The sequence below is a fragment of the Amphiura filiformis genome, chromosome 5, assembly GCF_039555335.1.
Source record: "Amphiura filiformis chromosome 5, Afil_fr2py, whole genome shotgun sequence".
NCBI lineage: Eukaryota > Metazoa > Echinodermata > Ophiuroidea > Amphilepidida > Amphiuridae > Amphiura > Amphiura filiformis.
The window spans coordinates 64,703,618-64,731,036 of NC_092632.1; the positions used below are offsets into that span (position 1 = coordinate 64,703,618).

Here is a 27,419-nt window from a genome sequence, read left to right on the forward strand (position 1 = left end):
TCCCCACAACCTAGCATTGGTTACTAACATGTAAAAGGATGGTTGATTCATACGGTGCCTTCATCAGAGAAAAGGAATTGCAGAAAATGGTGTAAAATATATGGTACTTTTACAAGATAAAAATCAACTTTTTTAGGTATTGTTGGCATTGTGCCTCCAGTAAAGAAAGTTCCATATTACCAAGACCTAATTTTTGACATGGTTTGTATGTTTAAAGGTGCAAAATTAGCCATAAGGCATGATGTTTTACTGCGGCGTCAGAAATTCAATCATCACAACACTGGTAAACAAACCGTGCCAGAGTTTGATTGACAGATGACGTCAGACTCAAACTAGTATTTTTAATTCTGTCTCCAATTATATAGTATGCAACCCCCTGGTATAGTGCATAACTGGGATGTAGGGAAAATGGCAGTACATTATCACCCATTTTGAAGTGGGACGTTTTCCATGTTGTCATCACTGCCTCCTGGACCATATTTGGTTGGCTGTTGGCTAGGAATGTGATCAAAACTTTCAACTTAATTTTCAATTTTAGTTTGGCCTCGCTTCATTGGATATGTTCAATTCAACTCAAAAACTTTGTTACTTGCCACAATTCTTCAAATCTTAAATGAATATCATTGAATAATTTGGATTTTAATCCTTCATTAGAGAAGTCTGTATCAGAGGGTTGAGCTGTTCATACACCAGCAACGATTCTTGGCCCTGACTCCAGTGAATGCCGCCATTAGGACAGCATTAAGTTATGTACTCCAAGAAGAAGTGTCTAGATAATGTGTCAAAGTTATGGGCTTGAGTTGTCAGAAAATACTTTGACATGGGGGTTTCAATAGCTTTGATAAGTATAAATAAACCCCAGCTACTATAAATCTTGTTACAGTATTTTGCACAGACCTTTCACTCCGGTCGACTGCTTGTCCTGATCATCGCGTAAAAAGCACTAGATCATGCCTGCGTCATGTGATGCTACATGTGATTCAATTAGCCAATCAGAACCCAACTGTCTGTTTGCTCTGTTAATAGTACCAAATCGGAAATTGTGAACGGTCTTTGCAAAATATTATACTGTAGTTGTAAAGGTGACGTTCAGTAAAACCTCGGCTCTCTGATATATATTGACTTCCTTTAATGTTGAGAGACCCTTTCAGTGAGTTGCAAATCTAAGTGGAATTGGTTGTGAGTAGTCTACCTAACCAGTGAAATTTGGGTGAAAGCATTAAAAAAAAAAAAGGGATATCCTGAAAAGAAAATGAAATATAAAGGTACCATTGAACATCATGCAACATAACAATGTGTATGTTACTAGCCAAAGTAGGTTGGCTATGCAACCCCACACAATTTCTGACTGACATGTTTGTTGATAATGTATATACAACTGATATATTTATTGCACCTACATAGGCTGCCATCAGTCAGTCAGCAGAGGCTGCTGCTTTGGAGGATATGCCAACTGCTGGCCCAGGTAAAGAGCGCCATCACATGGTGCGCATAGGTAGTGGATGCTTCTACCCCACAGTTGTTTTTTTACTACAGTTAACATTAACAATAACCACCATTTTGTCGGTTGTTTTCTCTTTGGTTGCACAAATGAAATTTTTTCTCAGTAAATGAAACATGTGGCCAGAAGCATCCACTATAACTATTTCTTCTGTCAGCATTTTTGATTAAACTTCCATTTATTTCATATTATCATAATTTTTGCTTGTTTTTTTATTTTTCCCTCTTTATATTATATGTTGACCTACCTACAACCTGTGTGTTCCATCCCGTTGGTGTGTTGGTCCATCAATCCATCCGTGCGTTCTAAACCACCATCTTGACTCGATTCCTCTACCCTCTGACCCATCTGATGTTACATCCTGCTTCTACTACCACTGATGATGTTACCTGTTGTTTCCATGGCAACTCTTTCCATTCCATGGTAACAGACCTCAATCTCAGAGTATCCCAGCAGGCTGGGCCACGATAGGTCCACAAGTTCCCTCCCTACGTCACCAAAGTCCGCGCCCGCTGATTTAGCAGGTATGGCATGAAATGTTTTTTAAAGGGCATGCAGTGATGCATGTTTTTTTTTTCTCATTATTCTATATCTAAATTGTGAATATTATTCTAAGTTTATTATTTATACTTCTTAAATCTTACAATATATCACATGTCTATAATTTCTATTGCTTAATTTGTTAAAAGTCATTGGTAAAAATTAAACCAATTCATATTTCTTAAAAATAAATTATGCTCGGAACAAGTTTTTGTTTTCAACCAAAACTGAATGATGGATAAACATAGTTATTAATTAGATATGAGATATATTATGATGGGACTATTGGATGTGGTATTTGTTACTGTTATTTACAGATTTGTCTACATATGTGTATGTTTTTTACTTGTTTGTTTGTTTGTGTGTATGTCTTGTTTCAGTCAATATTGTTGTGATATATTAACACATCGCACATCAGTGGCGTAGCGTGGGTCATCACATTGGGAGGGGGGCACCGACCATGGGGGGGGGGGGGGGGGGGGGGGCACCGGGTCTGATTGGGGGCCACAAGCCGTTTTTCGGGATTTTTTAAAATTTCAGATCGATTGGGGGACACGTGCCCCCGTGCCCCTATGATGCTACGCCACTGTCGCACACCACAAAAGCTAATGATTAAGGGGTTGGATTGGGGGGGGGGGGAAGGGGGAGCTGAAAGTAAACATGACAGGTAGTTTTGTACTGCAGAATTTTGCATGCATAAAATGTAGTTGGTGTTTGGTGGACCAATTTAATTAATTTGTTATATTAAAGTTGAGATTTTCTGGCTACTTAATGTTTGTGTGCACAAAATATCATGTGGATTCATTTCGTTTACCAAAAATATTGTGAACTTTGTATATTACGTTCTGTTAACAGATCAAAATCACAGCACCTATATGGAGCAATGTAATGTACTAATGTACATAATCACGCATAACTCGCAAAATCAGAATTACTCAAATTTTGTGAATAAACCTTTTATGTGGATATTTAGGGTGCTAGAATCGCAAAGTACTCCTTTAACCTACATGTATTAACAAATCAGCATGGGAGCGTAGTTTTGAATTATTATATTAAAAAAAAAGTTCACACACATGTCACAATTTTTTAAGTCTCAATTTTGCAAAATGTATCGCTTTTTATTATAATGTTCATAGAGCACTGGCGGTATTTTGTATCAGCATAAAAAATAAGTAAAATGATACTATTAAAAGTCCTGGAATATTGAAGGAAGCCATACTGTATTCTAAGAAAACAAGGAGTGTAAGCCATCATTTATTATAAAAACCCAGACATTTTCAGGTAAAATATTTGAAAAAAATTGGTACGGTGCTGTTTTTGTGTGTGTTTCCCCATTGAAACTTGATATTTCAGTAGTTGGCCATACATTAAGATGGTGCACAATTTACTGATCTATTTGCCCTGTGTAAGAAATCCAAAAAAGAATGTTTGAAATAAATATAGATATTTAATTCTTAAAAAATAAAAAAAAGTAGACATTTTAAAAAAAAATGCAATTGCAACAGTTCCTTTGCATAAGATGACTATACCTTACAGGTTTATTTCCAGCAATGTCATTTTTCCCTCCACTTGGATATAAATGATTTTACTAGTGTTGCATATTCAGTTGTAACAATGTATGATTTGCTGAAGGCCTTTCTCTCCAGGTGGGTGGTTCAAATTTTAATTAAACAAATGTTGCTTTTGAGACAGCTCTCTATTCATAACTAGCATTATTTTTTTTTTTTTAGTTGATGAAATTGCTATTGTATTAAACAAGTGGCACCAAATGCACATGATATGACAGACTTGTTTTTGCTAGATTTAGTGCACAAACAGTAATTCTTTTCTAAGCACCTCGGCCATAGAAAAAAAGTCAAATCGGCAGCAGATCCAATGTTGATGGCTCATACGTACACAAGGTTATTTATAGATGTTTGCAATTTACATTTCTGGAGCAGGTATTCAGAAGCTAAATCAGACACATAGTTATAAATATTAATGGTACTGCAACAAGAGGAACCGACCTATGTGCATTTCATACAATGGCTGGCTTCTCGCTCTCTCTTTCTCTTTTCACTCACTCTCTCTCTTTTTGTGGGGACAGTAAAAAAGATAAGTATTGTACATATTCATGATAGACCCTACCTCTGAAAGTCCTTTAGAAACATGTTTGAGGTATAACCCTACATGTGATAAAAAATGTATCTCAACACTCAGTGTGGGGACACTTGGAGGTCCCAATCTCAACATTCAGTATGGGGACACTTGGAGGTCCCTATCTCATCAACACTCAGTGTGGGGACACTCATTTTTTTTTGGAGGTCCCTATCTCAACACTTAGTGGGGATACTAGGAGGTCCCTATCTCAGCACTCAGTGTGGGGACACTTGGAGGTCCCGATCTCAATACTCAGTGTGGGGACTCTTAGAAGTCCCTATCTCAACACTCAGTGTGGGGACACTTGGAAGTCCCTATCTCAACACTCAATGTGGGGACTCTTGGAAGTCCCTATCTCAACACTCAATGTGGGGACTCTTAGAAGTCTATCTTAACACTCAGTGTGGGGACACTTGGAAGTCCCTATCTCAACACTCAGTGTGAGGTCCCTACTGAAAATGTGTCTCATCTCTATTATCAAACTGTATGTTCACATAATGGACTTGTGCATATCCCCAAAATTACGGTATGTCGCCAAAAATTGGGTGAGAGTCATGCAAGATATCCCCACAATTGTGGTTTTATAGGACCTTCTTCCCTCCACTCTCTCTATCTCTTTATGTTCCTTTTGCTCAATCTGTCATTTGCACATTTTCGGGCAAATTAATTCTGATCTACGTTGCTGTACACAAATTACTGGTACCTTAGGGTATTCAGGCTACAATGGTTTTAAGGTTATGTATAGGGTTAGTGTTAGGTTAGGCTAGAGTTTGATACAACAAAATTACACGATTACCCAATCCTAGCAATAGGAAAAATATTTGAGGACTCTTATTTTCAATTCACTGTTCCGAAAATCCGTATGAAATTAAAACGTGAAATTGACTGCCATACAAAGTCCTAAATGTAAACAAACAAGAGCTGCTTTTTTCTGTACAACTTTATTGCAACTAAAAAGGTGAAAATTCAGTGTGCCTACACCACTTCACTCAACGAGCACGCCGCATATATAGCAGTGAAACAGGGTCTGGGTGCTGTGGTAAAGAACCACCCAGCTTGTGAGTGTATGCAAAGGCTAAGCGGTTTCCTGCTCTCTCTCTCTCTCACTGTGCGGAGTTTTGAATGTAGGAAAGTTACTACGATAATATGTGCTATATACCAAGAAATCATAATTCTCTGGCATAATTTATGTTAAGTTATGGAATGCTGAAATACACCATCAAAGTGGAACAGTTATGAGGCGGGGAAGTGTCAAATGTTTGTCTCGGCTGAACATACTGTTCATATTATTGTAACACTTTGTGTTTATTGAATGTCTTGAAAAGAGTTTCATGTTGGGTTGAAATTAATGTGATTTGATCAAGCAGAATGAGATTTTTGTCAGGCTAAATCAAGTTTTGGTGCTTCTACAGGGGCTGTGCAATAATTATGAGCACTGGGGGAGGGTAAAATTGGGGAGGGGGCAAGCATTTTTGGCCAGCCAAAAGGAGGGGCAAGCAATTTTTGGCACATATTCACGGGACACCTTTTAAATCACTCTAACAGTATGGAAAGACTTATATGCAAATTTTCAATATATATATATCTGGACCATGTAAGGTTTGCAAATTGGAATCCCAAAAATGGGCATGTTCAAAGGGGGGAGAGGGCAAAGAAATTTTGTCAGGCCGAGGGGGGGGGTTTAGGAATATCTCTGAATTATTTTTTGGAAAAAACCTCAATGTGCTTGATCACATCATTTGGTCATCTAGTTCACAACAATCACTGGTTTGTATCAAGTTTTTATATTTTGCATGAATTTTGTTTTTATTTCTTTACTTACGTACTTTTTTATGCACGTCCTTTGCATGGCTTAAAAAACCCAGTCCTCACTCAAACCCGTCCCCTGCTCAAAACCAAGTATTATTTAAAAAATATATTATGTCTGGGTATGTCAATATATTCAGTATAATGTAAGGGAAGAAATAGGGAGAAATGCTGTGTACAATGTTGCCTGGAAACTTACCATAATTTATGATCTGCTGACAGATAATACTTTTTGAGGTTTTGCCAATGAAAATGTGTCGAGTATGCGCCTCAAATCATGCTTGGCATTTGCCTATTGACATAAGGTAATATTTATGTGTTTAATTACACGTTAAAGGTGAAGCTAGAAAAAATATTGAATCCATGGCAAGGGTTACATATTTATGCATGGGGGTACTTGAAATGTTGAGGTGTTGATGAGGTGAAAGTTGGGAGCAAGCAATGCAAATAATTTGGATAGTCCAGTTGAAATCCATACACCCTGTATTGAAGACATGACCTTAATCTCCCACATGGGGGTGTATATTTTAGATGGAGTCACCTATTTAGGTAACCCCGTTTGAAATTCTCACTCCCTGTGTTGGATTTTGAAGGTCTTATCTTCATACAATGGTTCGCCGCAAGTTCGGTTGCGACGTAAGTGTGCATGTCACTAGACGCAGTATCAAATCATGCACTTATAGTCAATCGCGCAGAGCATACACACGCACACATACAAAGGCAGTTTGTTGGCACGCTTGCAGCGTAAATGCAAAAACGCATTGACATCACTACCGAACCAAAGAATAGGGGGGTGTATGGAATTCAACTAGAATATCCAGATTCTCCATCCAAGTATTTCATCTTATCTTATTGACCACTATAGCTGGTTTATTTTGATTTCATTATTTTTTCAATACAAGTTCAATATTAATATTTTGGTCCAAAACGACCTTGAAAGAATGGTTATTTCAGAAAACAAGCCTAAAAATAGCTATAGTTGCATTAAGCAAGGAATGAACGTGCGTATCTTGCGATTGACTGCATTTCAGATCTCTGTGAGGAGTACCCTAGCATTGAACCAAATTCTTCACAGATGTTAGAAAGGGGCAAAATAAATCAACTATTACAGAGCTTGAAAGGCTGGTTGTAGAGCAAATTCAAATATCTGGCAACTGTAGTTTTCCTAATGTATATGATAATAAGGGGTTCTTAAGCCAGCTTGCAGTGATAGTGTACTTAGTTTTGCATAATTTACACAGTTCATGCTACAATTTGGATAAATGAAAATGCACTGAGTATCCTTATGTACAGGCCTGTAGCTGGGATATTTTTGCTGGGGTGCAGAATTTACAAAAAGTGGAATTTTTCATAAATAAATTTACTTGCAAAAGTTGATTTAATCCCCTCAAATTTTATTTTTGTCGATTTGGAGGAGTGCACCACACCCTCATAGGCATACCTCTTGTGGCTATATGGGTCTGCTTATATCCATAACAGAAACAATTACCCAAAACACCTAGGGGCTTGCATTTTCTCCAGAAGGGGGGTCCCAAATTTACAAAAAGTCAGCGTCAATAAAATTGTGTTCCCCCCCCCCCAATTAAAGCAACAAAAATTTTATGACCCCCACCTTACCCCTTAAACAGGCTAAAATTGTATTGAAATCAGTCTTTTTGAATAAAATAAAAACACTATCTGTGGTCATCTTGTGACTCCCTACATTTCAGTCATCAAAAAAAATTTTCTTTCCAGAAATTTATGACCCCCAGTATATTTGGGACCCACCCATTCCGAATAAAATGCCAGTCCCCTTAATGGTTGGAAACATAGCATCGTTGCATTGATTATAACAAGGCATTCCAGTGGAAATCGGTCAGTCAGCTTGCCACCCATTTTCCGCTTAATTCTAACATGGCTCGCAACAAAATTCAATCTAGTTGAGCAAATTATTATTATTAAAAAAATTGTGCTAAAAGTCACGAAACTAATATGATTAATTGCGCTTGCTCATCCCATTGGTGGAGACAGAAAATGATTATAAACCAGCCAATGCTAACAGTCATGATTATTGCACTGTTCATCATGACAGTCTGTACAACGTAAAAGCACCTCTCTAATAAATGTGTGTCTTCATTTCCTGACTTTGAAAGGAGAAATGGTAGTGGTCTGTTTTAATATTGTAAAGGCAGTCAGTCAGTTTGCATTCACTAGGTTAACAGACAAAAGCATAGGAGAGGTCATGTGCGTGTGTCTGTCTGTGCATTTGTTATTACCTGCAACCGTGGACCTGCATTAGGATACACATATCGCAACCATGAACGCACACCTGCAACCGTGGGCGTCCATGGTTGCTGGGTATAACTTTCAGGACAATGCAAATGCATTTTTAAAAGTGGTGCACATTTTTTATGGGGTTCAGGACAGGTCACAGTTGGATAGGAAGTTGTTGGGTGTGTGTGTAGGGTAAATCCATGGTGTGTCGATTGAAATAGGGTGTGTGTGTCCTCGGTTATATATATGATTAAATTATGCAGAACGTGGTCCTCGTTTGCATGTATTTACAAAGAGGTGTGTGTTTGTAAACAGTGGCAAACAAGGAGACATACATGAGAAATCTCTGTACAACAGTGGACACACAGGAATTGTGGACGTCCATGGTTCCTTTAGCGTTTCTAGAAGTAAAAGTCATTGGGTGTTTGTGTCTTTGGTTAGATATGATTAAATTATGCAGAACGTGGTCCTCGTTTGCATGTATTTACAAAGAGGTGTGTGTTTGTAAACAGTGGCAGACAAGGAGACATACATGAGAAATCTCTGTACAACAGTGGACACACAGGAACGGTGGACGTCGATGGTTCCTTTAGCGTTTCTAGAAGTAAAAGTCATTGGGTGTTTGTGTCTTTGGTTAGATATGATTAAATTATGCAGAACGTGGTCCTCGTTTGCATGTATTTACAAAGAGGTGTGTGTTTGTAAACAGTGGCAGACAAGGAGACATACATGAGAAATCTCTGTACAACAGTGGACACACAGGAATTGTGGACGTCCATGGTTCCTTTAGCGTTTCTAGAAGTAAAAGTCATTGGGTGTTTGTGTCTTTGGTTAGATATGATTAAATTATGCAGAACGTGGTCCTCGTTTGCATGTATTTACAAAGAGGTGTGTGTTTGTAAACAGTGGCAGACAAGGAGACATACATGAGAAATCTCTGTACAACAGTGGACACACAGGAATTGTGGACGTCCATGGTTCCTTTAGCGTTTCTAGAAGTAAAAGTCATTGGGTGTTTGTGTCTTTGGTTAGATATGATTAAATTATGCAGAACGTGGTCCTCGTTTGCATGTATTTGCAAAGAGGGGTGTGTTTGTAAACAGTGGCAAACAAGGAGACATACATGAGAAATCTCTGTACAACAGTGGACACACAGGAATTGTGGACGTCCATGGTTCCTTTAGCGTTTCTAGAAGTAAAAGTCATAAGAGTCACTGGTTTCAATATAAAATGTCAGTCCCAAAAGTTGGAATAAAATTGAAGGTTTTGTGCGAGTAAAGAACAACAACATGATAACGACCAGGGTTTTTCACTCGCAATTGTGTATGTAGCATCATCTTTGGTACAGGCTATGCAATGGCTTCATAAGTGAACAAGAATATATATAGACTTTGACGAGTCAAGTCAACTAAATTTGGATGCAATATTTGATTTCGAGATGGCATTTTATAATGTATTATCATGTGATTGATAAAATTCAAAACATCCCAGATCTGATCTTGATTAGAAATGGCTAGATGGAAAGACTAAATGTTGCCCAACCTAGCAGCACAACTATGTTTGGTTTTATTTTTTTGGCTCACTGATTATTCTTGTGTGTGTTATCAGTCATGTAATCATTCACCAGATTGAAAGATATGTTAATGTTAACTGCGATGCAAAAATAATCTATTCAGAATTTTGCACTCTGGGTTTATATTCATTCAGTATTTATCTGGCATAGTCATTTTATCACTCTGTAGGTAGAACTCTAGTTTGTTTTGGATAGGGATGTGCCCCAAGAGTCTGGATGTGAGACCCATTTAATGTATACAAGTTTCGCTAAAAATAGGAGCTCTTTCTATTCCGAGGCACAGATTTAACAGATATTTGACCATTTTTCTCAAAATGTTTTATGTTTGGGAAAATGTTGACCCAAGATTAACAAAATTCTGCCAATATCTTGACAAGTTTTGAAGAAAAAAAGACCATCTATATAGCAATTTTTGCACAAAACAGGGTTCATTCTTATACCAGATGGCATAAAATGGACCCATTTCAGCAACACGTCACCCATATAGCCATTTGTACTGATACCCCCGGGAGTATTGTAAAGTTGATTCATCGGATCGTGGTCTAGGACTTCTATATTCAAGGATATAGCAAAACTTTTGAGGGAAAATGGTATATTTTGTGTATACTATATAAAGAAATTTGTAATCTTCTCAGTTTAAGTCCAAACAAAAATTGATAAATAAGTTGAAATTGCACAGCATGAGTGAGAAAAGAGTTTAGTGTCTAGCACAAAATTGGTATAAGGTGGAGCTCTGTAGGTACCAAACTGGGGTGGGGTTAATTAAGCTTGGGGTACTTGTGAGAATGAGCAGGGATAATTGAATTAGTAAGATACCTATGCACAAACACACCAACATAGCTTGTTGTTCAAACTATGCACCATACTGTAAGAAAGAGAATGTAAAACAAATCGGTGCATGATGTATTGTACAAGTGATTTGCTTTTTTTTTTATTACCAAGTCAGGAAATGTATTGGTATTTTATCTGCGTTTCATGAGAGAGGTGTCCAAATCTTCCCATTAGCGAACTTAGCGACAGTTTAAAAAAAAATCTGATGTGTCCAGTTTCAAACAACACTCATTTTGCATTGAAAATTGATTGATTTCATGAAAACAACCATGAAATTTCTCTGTTATTTGGTCTTTTGTCTCAAATTCAATTTTTGTTGTTGCTATTGTTACATATTTCATGGACGTTCAATGTCCATCAAATGTTATTATTCACCACTTGTAAAAAGAATTCGGACCTACTTCAGGAAGAGATGTTTAATTTCTTGATGGTTGAGAATATAATTTACTTATTTAAACACTATATAGTACCACCTTGTTCTAATTATTGACTTGTTGAGCGAAACATTGTTTTTTGGCAATGCTCCATAACAATTATTCAAAAAGCAAAGAAGAACAATTTCATAGCAGGAAGAATATTTGGAGTTGTTGACCCAGTTGCTACTGTGCACATCTTCTCCTGGACATCAATTACATTAGTAAAATAAAATGTCGGAATAATAACTTTAACCCTAACACTAACCCCAACTCTATTCTAACATGCGGGGTAAACTACAATTTTGCCAAATTGTCTTACATGGACTTCAAAGAAAAGTTCTGGTGATTATAAGATTTTACATGTACTGGACCCCTCTATTCTGAAACATGCCATCTTTTTTTTCCAATTTGCAATAATGTATGCAAACTTCAGAGATGCCGGTCTTTCGAATTTCATATATTTGCAACTATCAAATTCTGATGTTTTGTTTTACACAAATTTATTTAAAGCCCCAAAGTGCATGTAAGCAGAGTTGTTATTTTTAGACCAAGATCTCTGGCTTACGTCTTTTGAGGACCTACTGGCATCTCCGATTGATCCGTGTCTTTGCTTCCACCCTTACAGGCTGTACAAGTATGGATGACCTACCCATAGCAACTAGATCCTTAAATCTAGAAGATCACCAGATACATCAGAATAGGAAGCTGGTTAGCAGCCTATCAAGTCCTTCCATGAGAACTACGTCACTCAAAGAGGAGTTAGATAGGCGACCAACGAGGAGATTCAACCTTGATGATTTTAATTTCATCAAAGTGCTGGGCAAGGGCAGTTTTGGCAAGGTAATGGACAATTAGGCTATTCCATTTAAAATCCACTCTACCCTGTGGAAGATTTTTGAAATATCTTTGTCAGGGGAGTATGAATTTCAAATGGAATGAACACATTAGGCAGCTCCATTTGAATTTCATATACCCTCTGAGAGAGATTCAACTATAATCTTCTACAAAGGGAGGCTAAGTTGGTTAATGTGCTAATTCCATTTGAAATTCATACGCCCTCTATGGAAGATATTTCCAAAATCTTCCACAGAGGTAGTGTGGATTTTAAATGGAATAGCCCATTGCATGAGTGGCTATTCACACACACCCACACACATGATCACCCCCTTTTGGAGCTGATTACTGCTGGTTTGTAAATCATGGTCTTGAAAAGGTGCTTTAACCAGTTCCATGTGTGTGTAGTTGAGTGTGGATGTTTCTTGTTTGGCTTCAAAGTTGTCGGGGATGATTGCATCATAGGAGAACAGTGTCTGGCATAAATAAGAATTCCAAAAAAAAGTGCAACCATTTGTCATGGGGTTGTAGCTTAAGTCAATCAAAAATAGGATCATCAAATAATTTGCTTTCATAAGTTGCTATTGTTTTTTGTCCTTTCTATTTCTTCTCTTTTTATGATTGCTGGGCTCTTCCATTTAATATCTGCAATAAACCTGTGGAAGATTTTACACAAGTTTTCCAGAGGGAGTATGTTTTTGAAATGGCTTTGGTAGGGTTAATTATTTTGAAACCCATGCTCTCTCTCCCTGTACATGGCTCTACCTGTATCTTCCACAAATGGAGTAGCAAAGCTACGCAAATGTATATTCTATTTGAAGTCCATACTCCCTCTGTGGAAGACTGTAGCTTATTCTCCACAGCGGGAGTGTAGCTTTCATATGGAATGTCCATGACTGATGATATTATAACCTTCTACCCATACAGGTACTGCTTGCGGACAAGAAAGGCAGCCTCGACGAGGTGTACGCTGTCAAGGTCCTGAAGAAACATGCCATTATACAAGGCGATGATGTAGAATGCACAATGACAGAGAAGAGGTGCTAGTACTGGCCAATAGACATCCGTTCCTTACATCACTACATTCCTGCTTCCAGACAGATGTAAGTTATTAGTAACAGTGTATATGTATGGGTTATAGACATGTATGCAGCGTTCGAAAAAGTGGTTGTCTGTATGTCCCGAGACAACTAAATTTAGCACTGGACAACCAAAAATGCTACTGGTGGTTGTTTGTTGGACAATCAAATATCTGCATGCACATTTTCAAAAGCTCACATGAAATGCACATTTCAGTCAGTGATTCAAGCCATGAATAAAAATAATGGATAAAGTGTTCACATATGTGACACGATCAAGGGAAATGAGTCGTATGTCGCTAATATTGATTTTGAGATATTGGCAAAGAAAGTGTTAAAATTCTTTTGTTTTATATTGTTTTCAGCGATTGATAAATTGATGTAACTTCACAAAGAAAAGTCGTATCAACATGGGGTTTTCAGTTTCTGAAAGCTCTAAATGTCCTCTTTAGAAACATGTGTAAATCTCATTTTCGAACAGGGTCGACATGTGACTCATTCCCCTTGATCATGTCACATATAGTTTACCAACCATTTACCAAATCTGAGTTCTACACAGGTTTAACAGTTACTTTTTGCAGAAGTTTTGATGCCGAAGAAATACGGACAACCAAAAAATGTGGCAGACAATCAAACAATGTTTTATTTTCTTATTTCTTATTTTCTTATGCATGCATCCGTCAGTTAACATGAATTCTGTAAACGTATTGGTCAAACACCTTATTTTGGATAAAAATCCATATTACATGCGTACTCCTCATTAATATTATGACATTATTAACACATTCAGGTAATAATTTGCATATTACTTGCGTAATGCTAATATGCGTACACTCATAATTTCACACTTAACATGCTGTACTGTTATGAAATGCACAAAAGAAATTGGCTTCCTTTTCGGTAAGATTATCAAACAAGTTCTATACCAAAGTAATGAAAAAGTCGGAGGATAATAGAATTCATGTTCACTAAAGGATACAATTGTTTTCCCCTGCTTTTTCTGACAAAATACAGGAAAATATCTATGGTCTGGTGCCACAATCCATTAAGCCTTTGGCTTCATGGAACACGGCACCAGACTTTAGACATTTTCCCGCATTTTGTGAACAAATAGGAGTCAACTAGTAGTTTGTGTGTACAACTTTGGTAATACTGCTTTGAAAGAGGTTTAGATGTCAATAATGGGTAAATAGTGCATTTTCTGGATTGTTTTCACCATTGTACACTACTTTGGTCCTTATTGTGACAATCCAGTTTGGTGGCTTTCCAGTAGCGTTATACACAGGTATACTAATGGTTATTTTACATTAACCCTAATGCCCCAAGGGGGGTTTGGTCTGAGGTACCCTATGTTGCCTGCCCCTGCTTGCTGAAGGGGAAGCCCTTAGCCTGTAGGGTTTTGTAGCATTTAGTGCAGTTAGGGTTATATAAAACCATTGTATGATCTGACTACCCTTATTTGATCTTGTGCAATATTGACAGCAATAAAATAAAGCTACAATAATCTGAATGCTGTTTTAAAAGCAAGTTTTCGAATGCTAAGAAAACACAATGTTGGGATTGCGTCAAACTCGAAGAAATATTATGTTTGGAGAACACTGAAGGAAGCAAGACCTCTTTAACCTTGGATTGAACAAATCTTACATGTTTACAACAGGTTACAAATTGTAGTATGTGAAGTCAGTGACAGGTTGTTATTGTGCAAAGTAAAATATGCGGCAGGCTGATTTTAAGCTAGACAAGTCACTTGAACATTATTCAAGAAGTGTGAGAAATTATTTTGGCTTTTTTTTGTAGAAAGTAAAGTAGCTTAGATTAAGGGAACAACCCAAAAGTTCAATGAAGCCCTATAAACGAAAGTCCTTTCGTTAGAAGGCTAACCCCCTCCCCCTGCCCCTCTAACGTAAGTGTCAATTATCGAAATTTCCAAACCGTATTCATTGGGCACAGGGCCGTCGATGGGGTTGTGGAGGGGTGCAACATTGCTACAATCCAGGAAAAAAAGGTTGGCACACTTTGCCTGTCTTATGGTATATCTCTTCCCCCGCTCCCCCAATTCAATGTTGGACCAAGCCATGTTGTCAACAGGTCCGTGAGACCCTCCAACATTGAAAAATGGGGAGTGGGGAAGGGTGAGATATAGGCAGGAGTCTGTAAAAAAGAATCAAAGTGCGGTACAGCTTCTTTAAAAAAAATGAACTTACACGTTGCAGGTTGCGAGTACTGCACTTTATATTTATTTAAAATCGTTTTGGAGCAACCACTGTAAAATGTCAATATCGTACTTCAAAAAATACTAAAATTTTACAATTATGTATTTAAGCCTTAAAAAAAAGATAAACTTTGACCGATGTTTTAACTACTTCTTTACAAACGTAATCGGACTTTTTGACCCCCCTCCCTTGTTATAGGGCTTCATCGAACTTTTGGGTTGTTCCCTAAAACAGGGATCAATTTCAGGTTGCATGCTGGTTTAAGGTGGGTGGGATGGCATGAGCCACATATCCCAGTTTTAGCCATTTAACTAAAGAACTGCAGTGTATTTCTTAATATTAATACATTGATGTTATAGGAACTACATGCAAGTCAAAGAAGCCAATAATCATATTTATATTTCCATAGGTCTTGTGGTTCTGTAGTTAAAGCCAATGATATTTCAAAATGAAAGATTTGGGCGATTTTCCCCTCCCTCAAAAAGTCATGCACATGGGGTGGATATGGCATCCCTTATATCCAGCCTTGAGATCTACTTTATAGAACCCATACCTCTTGTGCATAAGCTTTATTTGCCTCAATATTTGAGTGCAAACACCATGCTTCCCTCCGACCCACCTTAAAGGAGATTAAAATGTTAATCTAGGAAGACTTATTCATCCGTGAGATGTTGAAACTATTGGAATAATGTACCATCCACTAAAGCGATACATTGTTTAATGGATACTGCGCATTATATTCCCTGTGTTCATGTTGTTATGAATAGAGCTATATGTCACATCTGGTTTGTTAGAAATCTACAAATGCAGCAAGCTATCAAATGTAGGGTTGGATTAGTGGACAATGATTAAAACAGATATGAGGGTAGATAGTAATCATCAGTTGATGGTTGATTGGTTATATGTGCCTTACTGATAGAACTACATAATAAAACAGGTGGTTGAACTCTCAAGGTTAAGGACACTTGTGGTAGTCACCAATCAACTTCTCTTCTCTCAAGGTTTTGATATGATTGAAAGAGTTAAATGAACATGTGATTATCTCCATTATTATTTTTGCGGGGGAGGGGGAGGAGTCCAGTGGCATGCGTAAAAGGGGAGCATAGGGGCGGCAGCCATCCACTATTGCTGAAAAGTCGGGGGAAATCTCTAGTCGGGGACTTAATAACCATGCCCCCCCCCCCCCACTTTTGAAAAAGATGCCACTGGGTCAGTCAGCGTCAAATACTAAACTTGCACATTTTTTTGTTTTACACATTACAGGATCGTCTGTTCTTTGTCATGGAATATGTGAATGGTGGAGACTTGATGTTCCAAATCCAGCGGGCGCGCAAATTTGCAGAGCCCCGCGCTAGGTTTTACGCAGCTGAAGTAATTCTTGCATTGCAATTCCTACATTGCAATGGGGTAATATACAGGTAAGATGTGTACTTTATTATACAGGAGTCAGAACTTACACAAAGGAAGCGTTAAGGGGGTACTACACCCCTGTGGTAAATTTGTGACTATTTTGCATTTTTCCTCAAAAACTAATAACACACTGGTAACAAAAGTTATGTATATTATTGGGGCAAGGAATCCAATTACTACACTGAAATTACAGTGACTCAAGACAAGCGGTTCAGTAAATATGATAGGAAATGAGGTACATCCTAGCGGTACCTCATTTTCTATCACAAGTGTCAAACCGCTTATCTTGGGTCACTGAAATTCCAGTGTAGTAATCGGATTCCTTGCCCCTATAATATACATAACTTTTGTTACCAGGGTGTTATTAGTTTTTGAGAAAAATGCAAAAATAGTCACAAATTTATTGAGGTGTGTAGTACCCCCTTAAGCCAAGATTTTTAAAAATGTTGCCTGTCCATTAAGGCTCAACTATTGGCAGATTGAGAGCTGTAAATGCCAGCAACAAGCTGTTACTTGGGTGTCTAGATGTACAGTTGAACCTTTGCAATGAAATTGCCGGTAACAGCACTCACTACACTAGATTCCAGAGAGGCATGGCACTCTCTTTCTGAGATCAAAGCACATGCCTTGTTGATGAGCAACATATGCTGCGATTTGTGTTCTCTTCATGAGTGTTGCTCTACGCCAAATGCTTCTTTGACACGTAATTGTCAAATCAGATTTACTGGTCTTTGTTATGATTGAATCAGAACCCCAGCAGCTTGTCACCATGAGATCGGTAGTGACATCACTGCGTGTTTTAGGTTGCGTAGTCTTGAAACGTGTGCGCGCCATTCTTGGAATCGCCGCATATTTCAATTCTCGTGGGAAAATTGTGATGTATCATGGGAAAAGGTCGACATCCAAGTCCGGGAAAAACGAATATTACCATGCTATTACATAGGAACACGTGACAATATTTTTAGTTTGTCAATATAACGGTATTACACGCAAATCGATAGAGAAAAATTAATTGTGCACATTTCAAATCACATTATTAAGTATTATTGAGTATCGATTATCATGTAACACCTATATTTTAACAAACTAAAAAATATTGTCATGTGTTCCTATGTAATAGCATGGTAATATTCGTATTGCACGGACTTGGATGTCGACCTTTTCCCATGATACATCACGATTACATCGCAAACCGCTGGCGGCGCCCTTATTGCGAATAGCGAGAATTGCATATAGAGCCGGTGCAGTCGGAATGCTCTCTTACATGCAGAGATGCATTTTGACGTCACTACCAATCTCGTCCAATATTGTATCGTAGTGACAATTGCACGCCTCATTGGAGAAAGAAACAGTGAGGTAAAGGTAATAATGCATGTGTCCCCCGTAACAGTCAGATATGACACTTTGTAGGCCTGGGTTATATTTTACAATGTAGCTATACTCTAGGGACTAAAGTCGGTATTTATTTTAAATGTAAAACATCACTACACATACAATCAATGAGGAACAACCATCGAGTACCGGCTCCGTGATGTTTGTCTGTTACTCATGGAGGGCAAATATTGTACCTCTGGATTATTTTGCTATGAATCAGCTTGATTGTGACTAAATGGGCTATTCCATTTAAAATCCACACTCCCCCTGTGGAAGATTTGGCCAAAGTCTTCCAGAGAGGGAGTATAAGTTTCGAATAGAATCGACAATTGGGTAACTTCCACATGAAATACTCACTCCAGTTGTAGAAGATATAGGTAAAGCCATAATACAGGGGGAGTATGGGTTTCAAAAAGATTAACTCTGACCAATTACATTTGAAAAACATACACCCACTGTGGAAGGTATTTTCAAAATCTTCCACAGGGGTAGTGTTGATTTCAATTGGAATAGCCCAATGGTGCTCTACCTAGTATTTGATATACATATACTTTTCAATATCTCACTTGCAGGGATTTGAAGTTGGATAATATTTTATTAGACATGGATGGGCATTGCAAACTTGCTGACTTTGGTATGTGCAAAGAAAATATTGTGGACGGAAGGACAACGGCAACGTTTTGTGGCACACCAGATTACATAGCACCAGAGGTAAGTTCCATACGATGATTACGGTATCACTCTCTCAGGCATGCGAATCTTCAGGCGCCTGAATTCTCGCATTTCACAATACGATGCGCCTTGGCCAAAATATGCAGTGCATCATGGGAAAATGTCGACATCCAAAGCCCGCGTAATACGAATACAATACAGGAACATACATCATTGTGGGTTTAAATGTCATTATAATGATGTTACATGTGAATGCACACTAAAACAATAATTTCCAATTATAGTAGATCCATTTTCTATCTATTGATCACAGGGAATCCTTCGTGGAGCTGTTTTCAACATATTTATTATCACACTCGCATGAAAATTCAATAGCAGCTAGAACGGCGATGTCGACTCTGGAGTCAAAATTTGACTGCCAAGAGCAACTGCTGGCGGTGCATCGTCTTGTGAAACGCGAGAATTCAGGCTTGTTTTTTGGTCCAAATTTCCACACTTTCTTTTAATTTCAGCCCGTTTTTGGCGTTTTTAGCCTAATTTCACACGCTTTTTCGGGCTTTTTCAAACTATCAGGTTTTTTCATGGATGACCATTCTCATGCCTGCTCTCTGCTTTACTTCATTTACATCACACTTCCAAATGACAGTTGGTGATTTCATGTGTTCACATCGTCTGACTGTCACTTCATGTCTTGTCCTAAGGACAATTTAGTTTTGAGATTATTGAAACTTACGGTAACCCTTGTGTCCTTATCATGTAGGCTTGGGATAGAGTGTTGTTGAGTACTTGGTCTAAATGGTGGGTACTTGGTTGGATGATGGTAAACAACAACATAACAAATCCTATAAATTTTAAGCTTTTTTTTCACATCTTCTGGTGGTTTTGGCAATCACTCAATGAAACCTATACATTTGCTTCAAATAAATAAAAATCCTAAAGTTTTTCTTGACATACTTTGACCGTGGGGACATCCAGCCTTGACATATGCTACATATTGGATGACCAGGTCTTCTGGTCATCTCCAATCATCTGTAATGAACGTAACATTTGGAGTCATTTCTGAAGCAGTGTATCCCTCTGGATGTGTACTGCCTTGCAGTCATTACTGAAGCAGACATCCCCTCTCTTGGCTGGTCTACCTCTAGCCCAAGTTCCCTTCATGTAACTTTACTTGTCTTCATCAGGATTTTTGGGAATCTGTCTGATGTCATTCTTTGGATGTGATAAAAAAAATCACATTTTTTTGCGCAATGGTCCATGTTTGAGCCTCACAAGCCAGGATGGAAAGATAAGTGTCTGGTATAATTTTAGCTTTGTGGATTGTTGGATGTCTTAAGCATTGTGTAATGTGTATACTTTGAAACAGTTGCACTGCTCCAATTTCCTTGCAAATTCTGTGCTTGACATCTTCACTGCTTGTCTCCGTATGTAATATGGTTCCTGCCAATGGTATGTCTCGTATCAAGTTGAGAGTAACGCCATGTTGGATTTGGTAGTGGCAGATTCAAATTGGTGCCTTGACGCGTTTGCTTCGTCAATCAATCAATCAATCAAGACAAAATGCTCTTCTACGTTTTGTGGAGAAGCGTGGCGCAATGGTTAGGGTACTTGCCTTTAGTGCACGAGGTCATGGGTTCAATTCCCGGTGGTGGCGACTTGCTGGGATATTGACTTGGGAAAAAAAAGTCTGAAATTAATTGGCAACCTCTGTAGATTAAATTCAGACTTCCGCTCTCCCCATGGTTCATTTTGAATTGGGTAAATGAATCATGAAAGTACTCCGTGTGTGTATATGCCCCCGCCGCATTAGGTTAGTGTGCGAAATTAAAATCTGCCTCTTCAAAATCCAACATGGCGTTACTCTCAACTTCAGATGAGACCAACTATATGTATGTGAACTCCTTCACTTGATTCAGGACAGTGTTACTTTGGTTGATGTTGGGATTTTACTTCCAGCTTGCTGATACCCTGCACTTTTACTGATTATATCAGTCCAAAGTTGGAACTGCTTTGAAAATTGGTTTTGTTAACTTTTGTTTGAAGCTCTTCTGATGATTGTGCTAGCAGAACTATGTCTTCTGCAAATTGAAGATTTAAAAAGGTTTGTCCATGGATTTGGGACCCTACTGGAGTTTTCGCCTGTTCATTATTCGCGCATCATATATTACAGGCTGCATGATATAAAAAAATCATCCAAGCTTTTTGTTTATCCATTGCATAATACTGATATGATGTTTCCCCTGTTGTCATTTCAGATCCTCCAAGAATTAGACTATGGTCCATCAGTAGACTGGTGGGCTCTTGGTGTACTTATGTATGAAATGATGGCCGGTCAACCACCATTTGAAGCCGACAATGAAGATGACTTGTTTGATTCAATTCTACATGACGACGTCCTCTATCCAGTGTGGTTGAGCAAAGAGGCAACACAAATACTTAAAGCTGTAAGTCCAAGTTCAAGTATGTAGTAAAAATAAAAAAATAAATGTTGGCACTTATACAGCGCCTTTCACATGTGTACATGTACCAAGCGCTTTACATTTATTCGGCTGTCGTTAGAATATGTCAGCTGCCATACAGTGCCCAAGGCATGCTCATACCTTTGGGCGGCGCTCACTGGACAATATTCATAACAGCTCCCCATTTCACCCCTGGGTGGAGAGAGGCAAGTAAGGTAAAGCGCCTTGCCCAAGAGCACAACACGATGGCACCGCTGGGGCTCGCACTCGCAATCCACCGATATGCGATTACAAGGCAGAGCCCATAAATCTTATATATTCAGCTGAATGATCTTGAAAGGAAAACATGCTTTTACCACTAAAGCTTTGTGGTTTGTAGCACTATTCAGCATCAAATAGAAAAAGAAGGGCCAAAAAGACTTACCGTGTAGACTTTTGACTGTGTGAAAAGTAGACATCTCTCATCTCTGGAATTAACTGAATTTTGGGCAGCTAGATATATGTCAAGTTCCAAACCACTGTTTAAAACAATTTATTGTACGATAGTGGATAATTTAAGAAAAAAGGGCTTGAATCAGGGTCAATGTAGCACTTTGTAGGCGCAGTGCATAGTATGGGATCGCAGTTCATGCAACTGAAGTTGTACACAATGTTTATTACTAGAATAAAAGTTCTCGAAATGGTAACTTAATGTTTTGCTAAATAAATGAGTTTGTAGCGATAAAAATAATATTTAACTGACCACGAAAGAGAACAAAAGATTGTAGACTTCTCAAAATATTGAACCTGCCTATTGTTTTACGATACGATAAAGGATAGTAAAACAAAAATTTCTATTTTTCATTCTCTATTAGAAATTATTTTAAGATGAACACAAAGGAATAAGGTGAAAAAGTAACTCGTGTGAAGCATGAGCGAATTGAAACCTGCCGTAAATAAAAAGTCTGAATTTAAGTTGATTAAACGTGAGAATTATAATGGTATTATTTCAGTTCATGACCAAACACCCTGCCAAGAGACTTGGGTGTATGGAGTCCCACGGTGGTGAGCTAGCCATCAGACAGCATCCGTTCTTCCGTGATATCAATTGGGACGATCTGGAGGAGCTCAAAGTGGAACCACCATTCAAACCTAAGATTGTAAGTATCATTTTTGTGTTGATTTGATTTGTTAAGGTTTGACAATCCTAGATACATTTGAACACCAGGATGGGTTGGGAGTCATGGGTTAACACCCAACTCTTTTTGAAACTGACTGTAAGCTACATATGTACAACTATTGCTCTCTCTGTACACAAGACCGTGCAATGGAGCGAGTGGAAGTCTGTATTTAATCTACAGATGTTGCCAATTAAATACAGACTTTTTTTGCTGGTCAATATCCCAACACATTTTCCTCCACTGGGATTCAAAGCGAGAATTATAACCACTGAGCCACGTTCTCCCTGTAAGAAATGTAAGTGGAGAATAAGAAGTTCATTCTCCAAGGAATTTAAATGGGAAAATAATATCTTATTTCTCAAATCAGGCTAATGGCTGTATCATACTAGCCAGCCACAAATGACTGGTATATTCAAATGCTGTTAGCAACTGCACTGAGCATGCTAACAACTTCACATTGATAATAACAGCTTTTACCGATACACAAGCGAAAATGTGATATCAGCTGATACGGGTAGTGACTGCTAGACTGTAAATGATTTGTGAAGCAGTGAAGCAAAATACTGCTACTTCCGTAAAGAACATTGCTAGCAATTAATTTTAAACTTCTAAGCTTAGGTATGGCAAAATTAGACAAAACTATTTATTATTAATTTCCTTATAAGAAAATTTGACAAATGTGTTACCGACTAAATACTTTGATTAAGTTGAACCCAAGATGGCTTACGAGGGAAATAATGCTCACTGATGGCAATGTGGTATGAGCAAAGAGATTAGACCCAAAGATTGCCCAGTGTGTAATACTATGGTAAATCCCCCCATTTTGGGTTGTCGCTTACGGAAAGCAAATAGTGTACCTCCGTTCTTTTTCGGCAAGAATATTGATATCGAACGATAATTTGCATTTTTAAGCTTGAGTGGAACAAAAATTTGCGCAATCAGCGCTTAGTGTGCATTTTTATCAGAACATGTTACACGCAGAACACGCAAACAACAACAAACTTTGAATCAAAGTTTGGCGGGTACATATTGAAATGATCCGGAGATACACTATTTGCATGCCCTCCATGAGCAACACACATGACTGAGTCGGTACTCTTTGGTTCTACCTCATTGGGTGCGAGACATTCGTTTGAGACAACTTGTTTTTGTTGCACAAACCCATAACGCTATAACCATATTCTAAATTACAGAAAACCAAGAAGGACGTAAACAACTTTGACTCTGACTTTACGAGAGAAGAACCAAGACTGAGTCCAATCGAGAAGAAAATTGTGCAGTCCATCGAGCAGATGGAGTTTGCAGGTTTCACATACACAAGACCGAACCTGGAAGAACCGCAGACCACCACAGACATTGACTAGAAACACTGTCCACTCCATCCCATGCTGGATGTATTTTTTTATATAATTTAAAGCATCGGAAGGCTGTATTTCACATGTTTAACCTCTGTCTGTGACGTTAACTTCAAAAGTGTGAGCAACTATTTTATTTTGTGCTTATAATCAAGAATACACCTTGGTAACAGAGACTTACATTGTGAAATATTGGACGTCGTTTTGGGGTCAGTAACGGAAGATGCGTGACCGCTGCAAGTCCAAGTTGCAGGTGATGAAAGGGTTCCATGTGTGATAACATATCAGTCATAAGGAAAATTTGTTGATGTAATCAGGTTTTTGGATCACAGAATAAGTGTATATTGTCTCTGTAAGATGTGGTGATACATAGGTCATGGGTTACCCACCAGAGCCAGGAACAAATATGGTCTATGTGAAGTACCTAGTTTAAAGAATTACAGTTATTATCTTCCATTCTAACATTACCACAACAAAAGGGAGGGGAAGAAAGCAATGCATAATCAGATGCAATAAATGCAATTGTACCATGTACCACAAGCACTAAAAAGTACCTAAAAGCAATACAAGAAAAGACCCTCCAAAGTCATAGATTTCATTTGGGATAAAGGTGCAGAATTCTGCTCTATATGCCATCTTTATCTACCACATATTACTTCAGATAAGAATGTACTCTAGTTTATCATAATTGTGTATTCAATGAACCTGGTTATGCCTCAATTTTCCTGATGGCAATGATTTCTTGGTATCTGTGAGCCAAGTTGGCTTTGCTTAAAGTGGAAATGCTTGTGACACATGTCGTCACTGGGCGGGAAAAACCTCGTATGTACTTTTGGCCCTTGAACATGGATAAAGCCTTGTAGGTGTAGACTTTATATTGAAGAGATTGCTTCATCCATGTTCAAGGGCCAAAAAATTACATGCAGAAAACACCCCATATTTACTTTTGGCCCTTGAACATGGATAAAGCCTTGTAGGTGTAGACTTTATATTGAATGGTTTACTTCATCCATGTTCAGGGGCAAAAAGTACATATGAGGTTTTCCCCGCCCAGTGACGATGTGTACCATTTCAATATGCAAAGTTTCACACGCATATGTCCATTACATTGAAGTTCACCATTGTGGTTACGACAGGGAGTTGACGGTGTTCTCAAGGACGGTATGAGAATGACCTGGATATGCAGGAGCAGTCTGCTTATTCATCATACATAGCAACTCGCAATGAGCATCACCACTTTGACAAGACGGATCAGACAAAGGAATATATTACGCAGTTGAGATTACCGACAAAAGCGTCCTACGCACTGATCAAAGTGAGCCCTCACTTTGTCAACCATAGCTTTCTACCTTGTCGTTCAAAACACCTTGGGATTGTAATACATCAGCGTGGACACAACGTCTTAGAAAATCACCTTTGTTTAAAAAAATAATAATAATTTTATCCGCTTTTTCAAAAATACTGGAGTATTGGTATAGTAGCAAGCATTTATTAAAGTGCAGTGGTGCAGAGGCAATGTGGTGGCCACATTGCACATGCTACTTTTCTGCTTGGATATCTGTAGACAATGAGAATACAATAGGGTGATTGTCACCAGGGATTGTTGCCAAACGGGCTGAAATAGTTGCATTTCTTGATTTAAATTGGCAAGAAACTGGGTAACAATCACCAATATGGATTGGTGTAAAGAAAGCTGAAGTGTGACACAATGTGTTATTTACTCATGTAAATCTATCAAAGCCACCCTGGAGCATATTGTACTACCTGGTCCAGTTCAAATGTGCGGCAATGGGCTATTCCAGATCAAATCTATACACAAGACACAACCTTAATCTCCCACACAGGGAGTGTGAATTTCAAATGGGGGTTACCCACAACCTTAATCTCCCACACAGGGAGTGTGAATTTCAAATGGGGTTACCCACAACCTTAATCTCCCACACAGGGAGTGTGAATTTCAAATGGGGGTTACCCATTCAGGGGTTACCCCATTTGATATTCATACTCCCTATGTGGATGATTAAGGTCATGTCTTCCTTTCGGGGTGTATAGATTTCAACTGGAATAACCCAGTGCAGGTGAAAGCACCGGCAATATCTTGTGTATCCAAAGTAAACAGACTGCAGCAACAAGGTACTAATGAAATTGAAGTACTTGAGCAATGAAGTTGGCATGTGGTTATAATATATTAGGTGCCTGCATCAATGGGAAGCTTTTGTTATATATGAAAACAAAAGAGACATGTACATGTATTTGTGCATGCATGCTATAAATGCCAAGTCAAGATCATGACATTCCTATATTATGTTTAAGAAATACCAAGAAAAAATGGAACTTTTAGTTGAACATGTCATGAAGTTTGTCTTCTCTAAGGTGGCTCAAGTGTGATTCGGCATCTTGCGAGTAAAATTCATACCCATGTAAAGCATTTTCCACCATGATGTGGCAGTGACATCGGTGTGCATTTCATTGGGCGCAGCTTTAAATTGCTATCAGCCACTTTGAGCGCTGGCGTACACATGCACACGTTTAATGACGCCGCACAGCTGCCTCAACGTGTTGACATTACTGCCACATCTAAGGTGAAAAGGGTATAGTGGTTTTCTTTCTGCAATATCTGTTTTGTTCTACATTTTCAATTCTCATCGACTTGCGTCTTACCTTGGCGCAATAAATGATGCGTATGATGCAAATCGGAGAAAAAATAGTGCTTAAATGTGACAAATTTCAGATTTTTTTATTCAGAAAGTAGCCTCATAACCATATGTATTTATTTTACTGTTTCAAAGTATACAACAATGCTCTGAACATATGTTGTCAGCACATATGAAAATACCAAATATGAAAATATTAAGAAATTCTATGAACGAATATTCTATCACGCTTGGCCCACCTTAACCCCCTGAGCACTACCTGCCGATCTAACATTGCCTCTGATTGGTCGATTACATGATATCTTCACTTTAATCACCATCGGAATGGAGCTTTGCGAATAATTCACCCCAATTTTTTGGCGTGGTGAAATTATTCTAACAATGTTGCTGATTGGTCCAATTTATAATTAAAACTACTTTTTGGCCTATTGGCAGGTAGTTCTCATGTGGTTAATCAGACAAACCGGTTTCAAAAAAAATACTTGATAATCGGCAAAGTAATCATATCATCCAGCCTATTGTGAGCTGTGTTATGTTGCTGCACAGGGATGTTGTCACTGAAAAAGAACAATATAGACCTTTTTCTCAGACGTCACCAATCAATCGATATTGGGGTCCAGCATTCGAAATCATCAGCACGCAAAGCGCAAATACCAAGGCCGGCGCCGCGATCAACTTTATGCGCACGCTAGGCGTCCCTGCGCTGAATTGCCAGCTCGCAGTACGCGTTTCATTCGTCACGGTGTAAAAGTAAACAAAAATGTGAAACAAAACAAAGATCAATTTTCAAATAGCATGACGGGTTTTCCGTATCTTTTGTATTTTGTGGTATCAAAACAATCTGAAACAAAGGTAACCAGTATACAGTTTCCTTTAAAAAAATTATTTTATGGAAGCGGAAGTGAAAGATGACAGAACAGAGGAGAAAATACGCAGTATTTGGGGTTTTCACACTATGGGCATGTGGGAAACGCACATGTTGTTTGTTTACATCTGAGACCCCAATATCGATTAGGTGACGTCATCAGAAAAAGGTCTATAAAGACCGGGATATGGATATCGGATGTATATCAACAGAGGCTGTCAGTGTGACGTCACAGTGGCCATCCTTGTGTATTGTAACCTCTGTTCAGAAGTTTCAGGGCATGAA

General features: G+C 38.3%; 1 protein-coding gene across 1 annotated transcript in view; it reads left to right on the forward strand.

Moving 5' to 3' along the window:
- Positions 1 to 24,350, forward strand: part of LOC140153549 (protein kinase C epsilon type-like) — a 133,524-nt gene extending 109,174 nt beyond the window's left edge. Inside the window, 9 exon segments of the mRNA XM_072176328.1 lie at positions 1,932 to 2,025; positions 11,685 to 11,899; positions 12,821 to 12,932; positions 12,935 to 12,996; positions 16,449 to 16,603; positions 18,542 to 18,680; positions 20,897 to 21,085; positions 22,093 to 22,239; positions 23,454 to 24,350. Coding sequence (XP_072032429.1) covers positions 1,932 to 2,025; positions 11,685 to 11,899; positions 12,821 to 12,932; positions 12,935 to 12,996; positions 16,449 to 16,603; positions 18,542 to 18,680; positions 20,897 to 21,085; positions 22,093 to 22,239; positions 23,454 to 23,624 — 1,284 coding nt within the window. The 3' untranslated portion in view covers positions 23,625 to 24,350.
- The last annotated feature ends 3,069 nt before the right edge of the window (positions 24,351 to 27,419 follow it).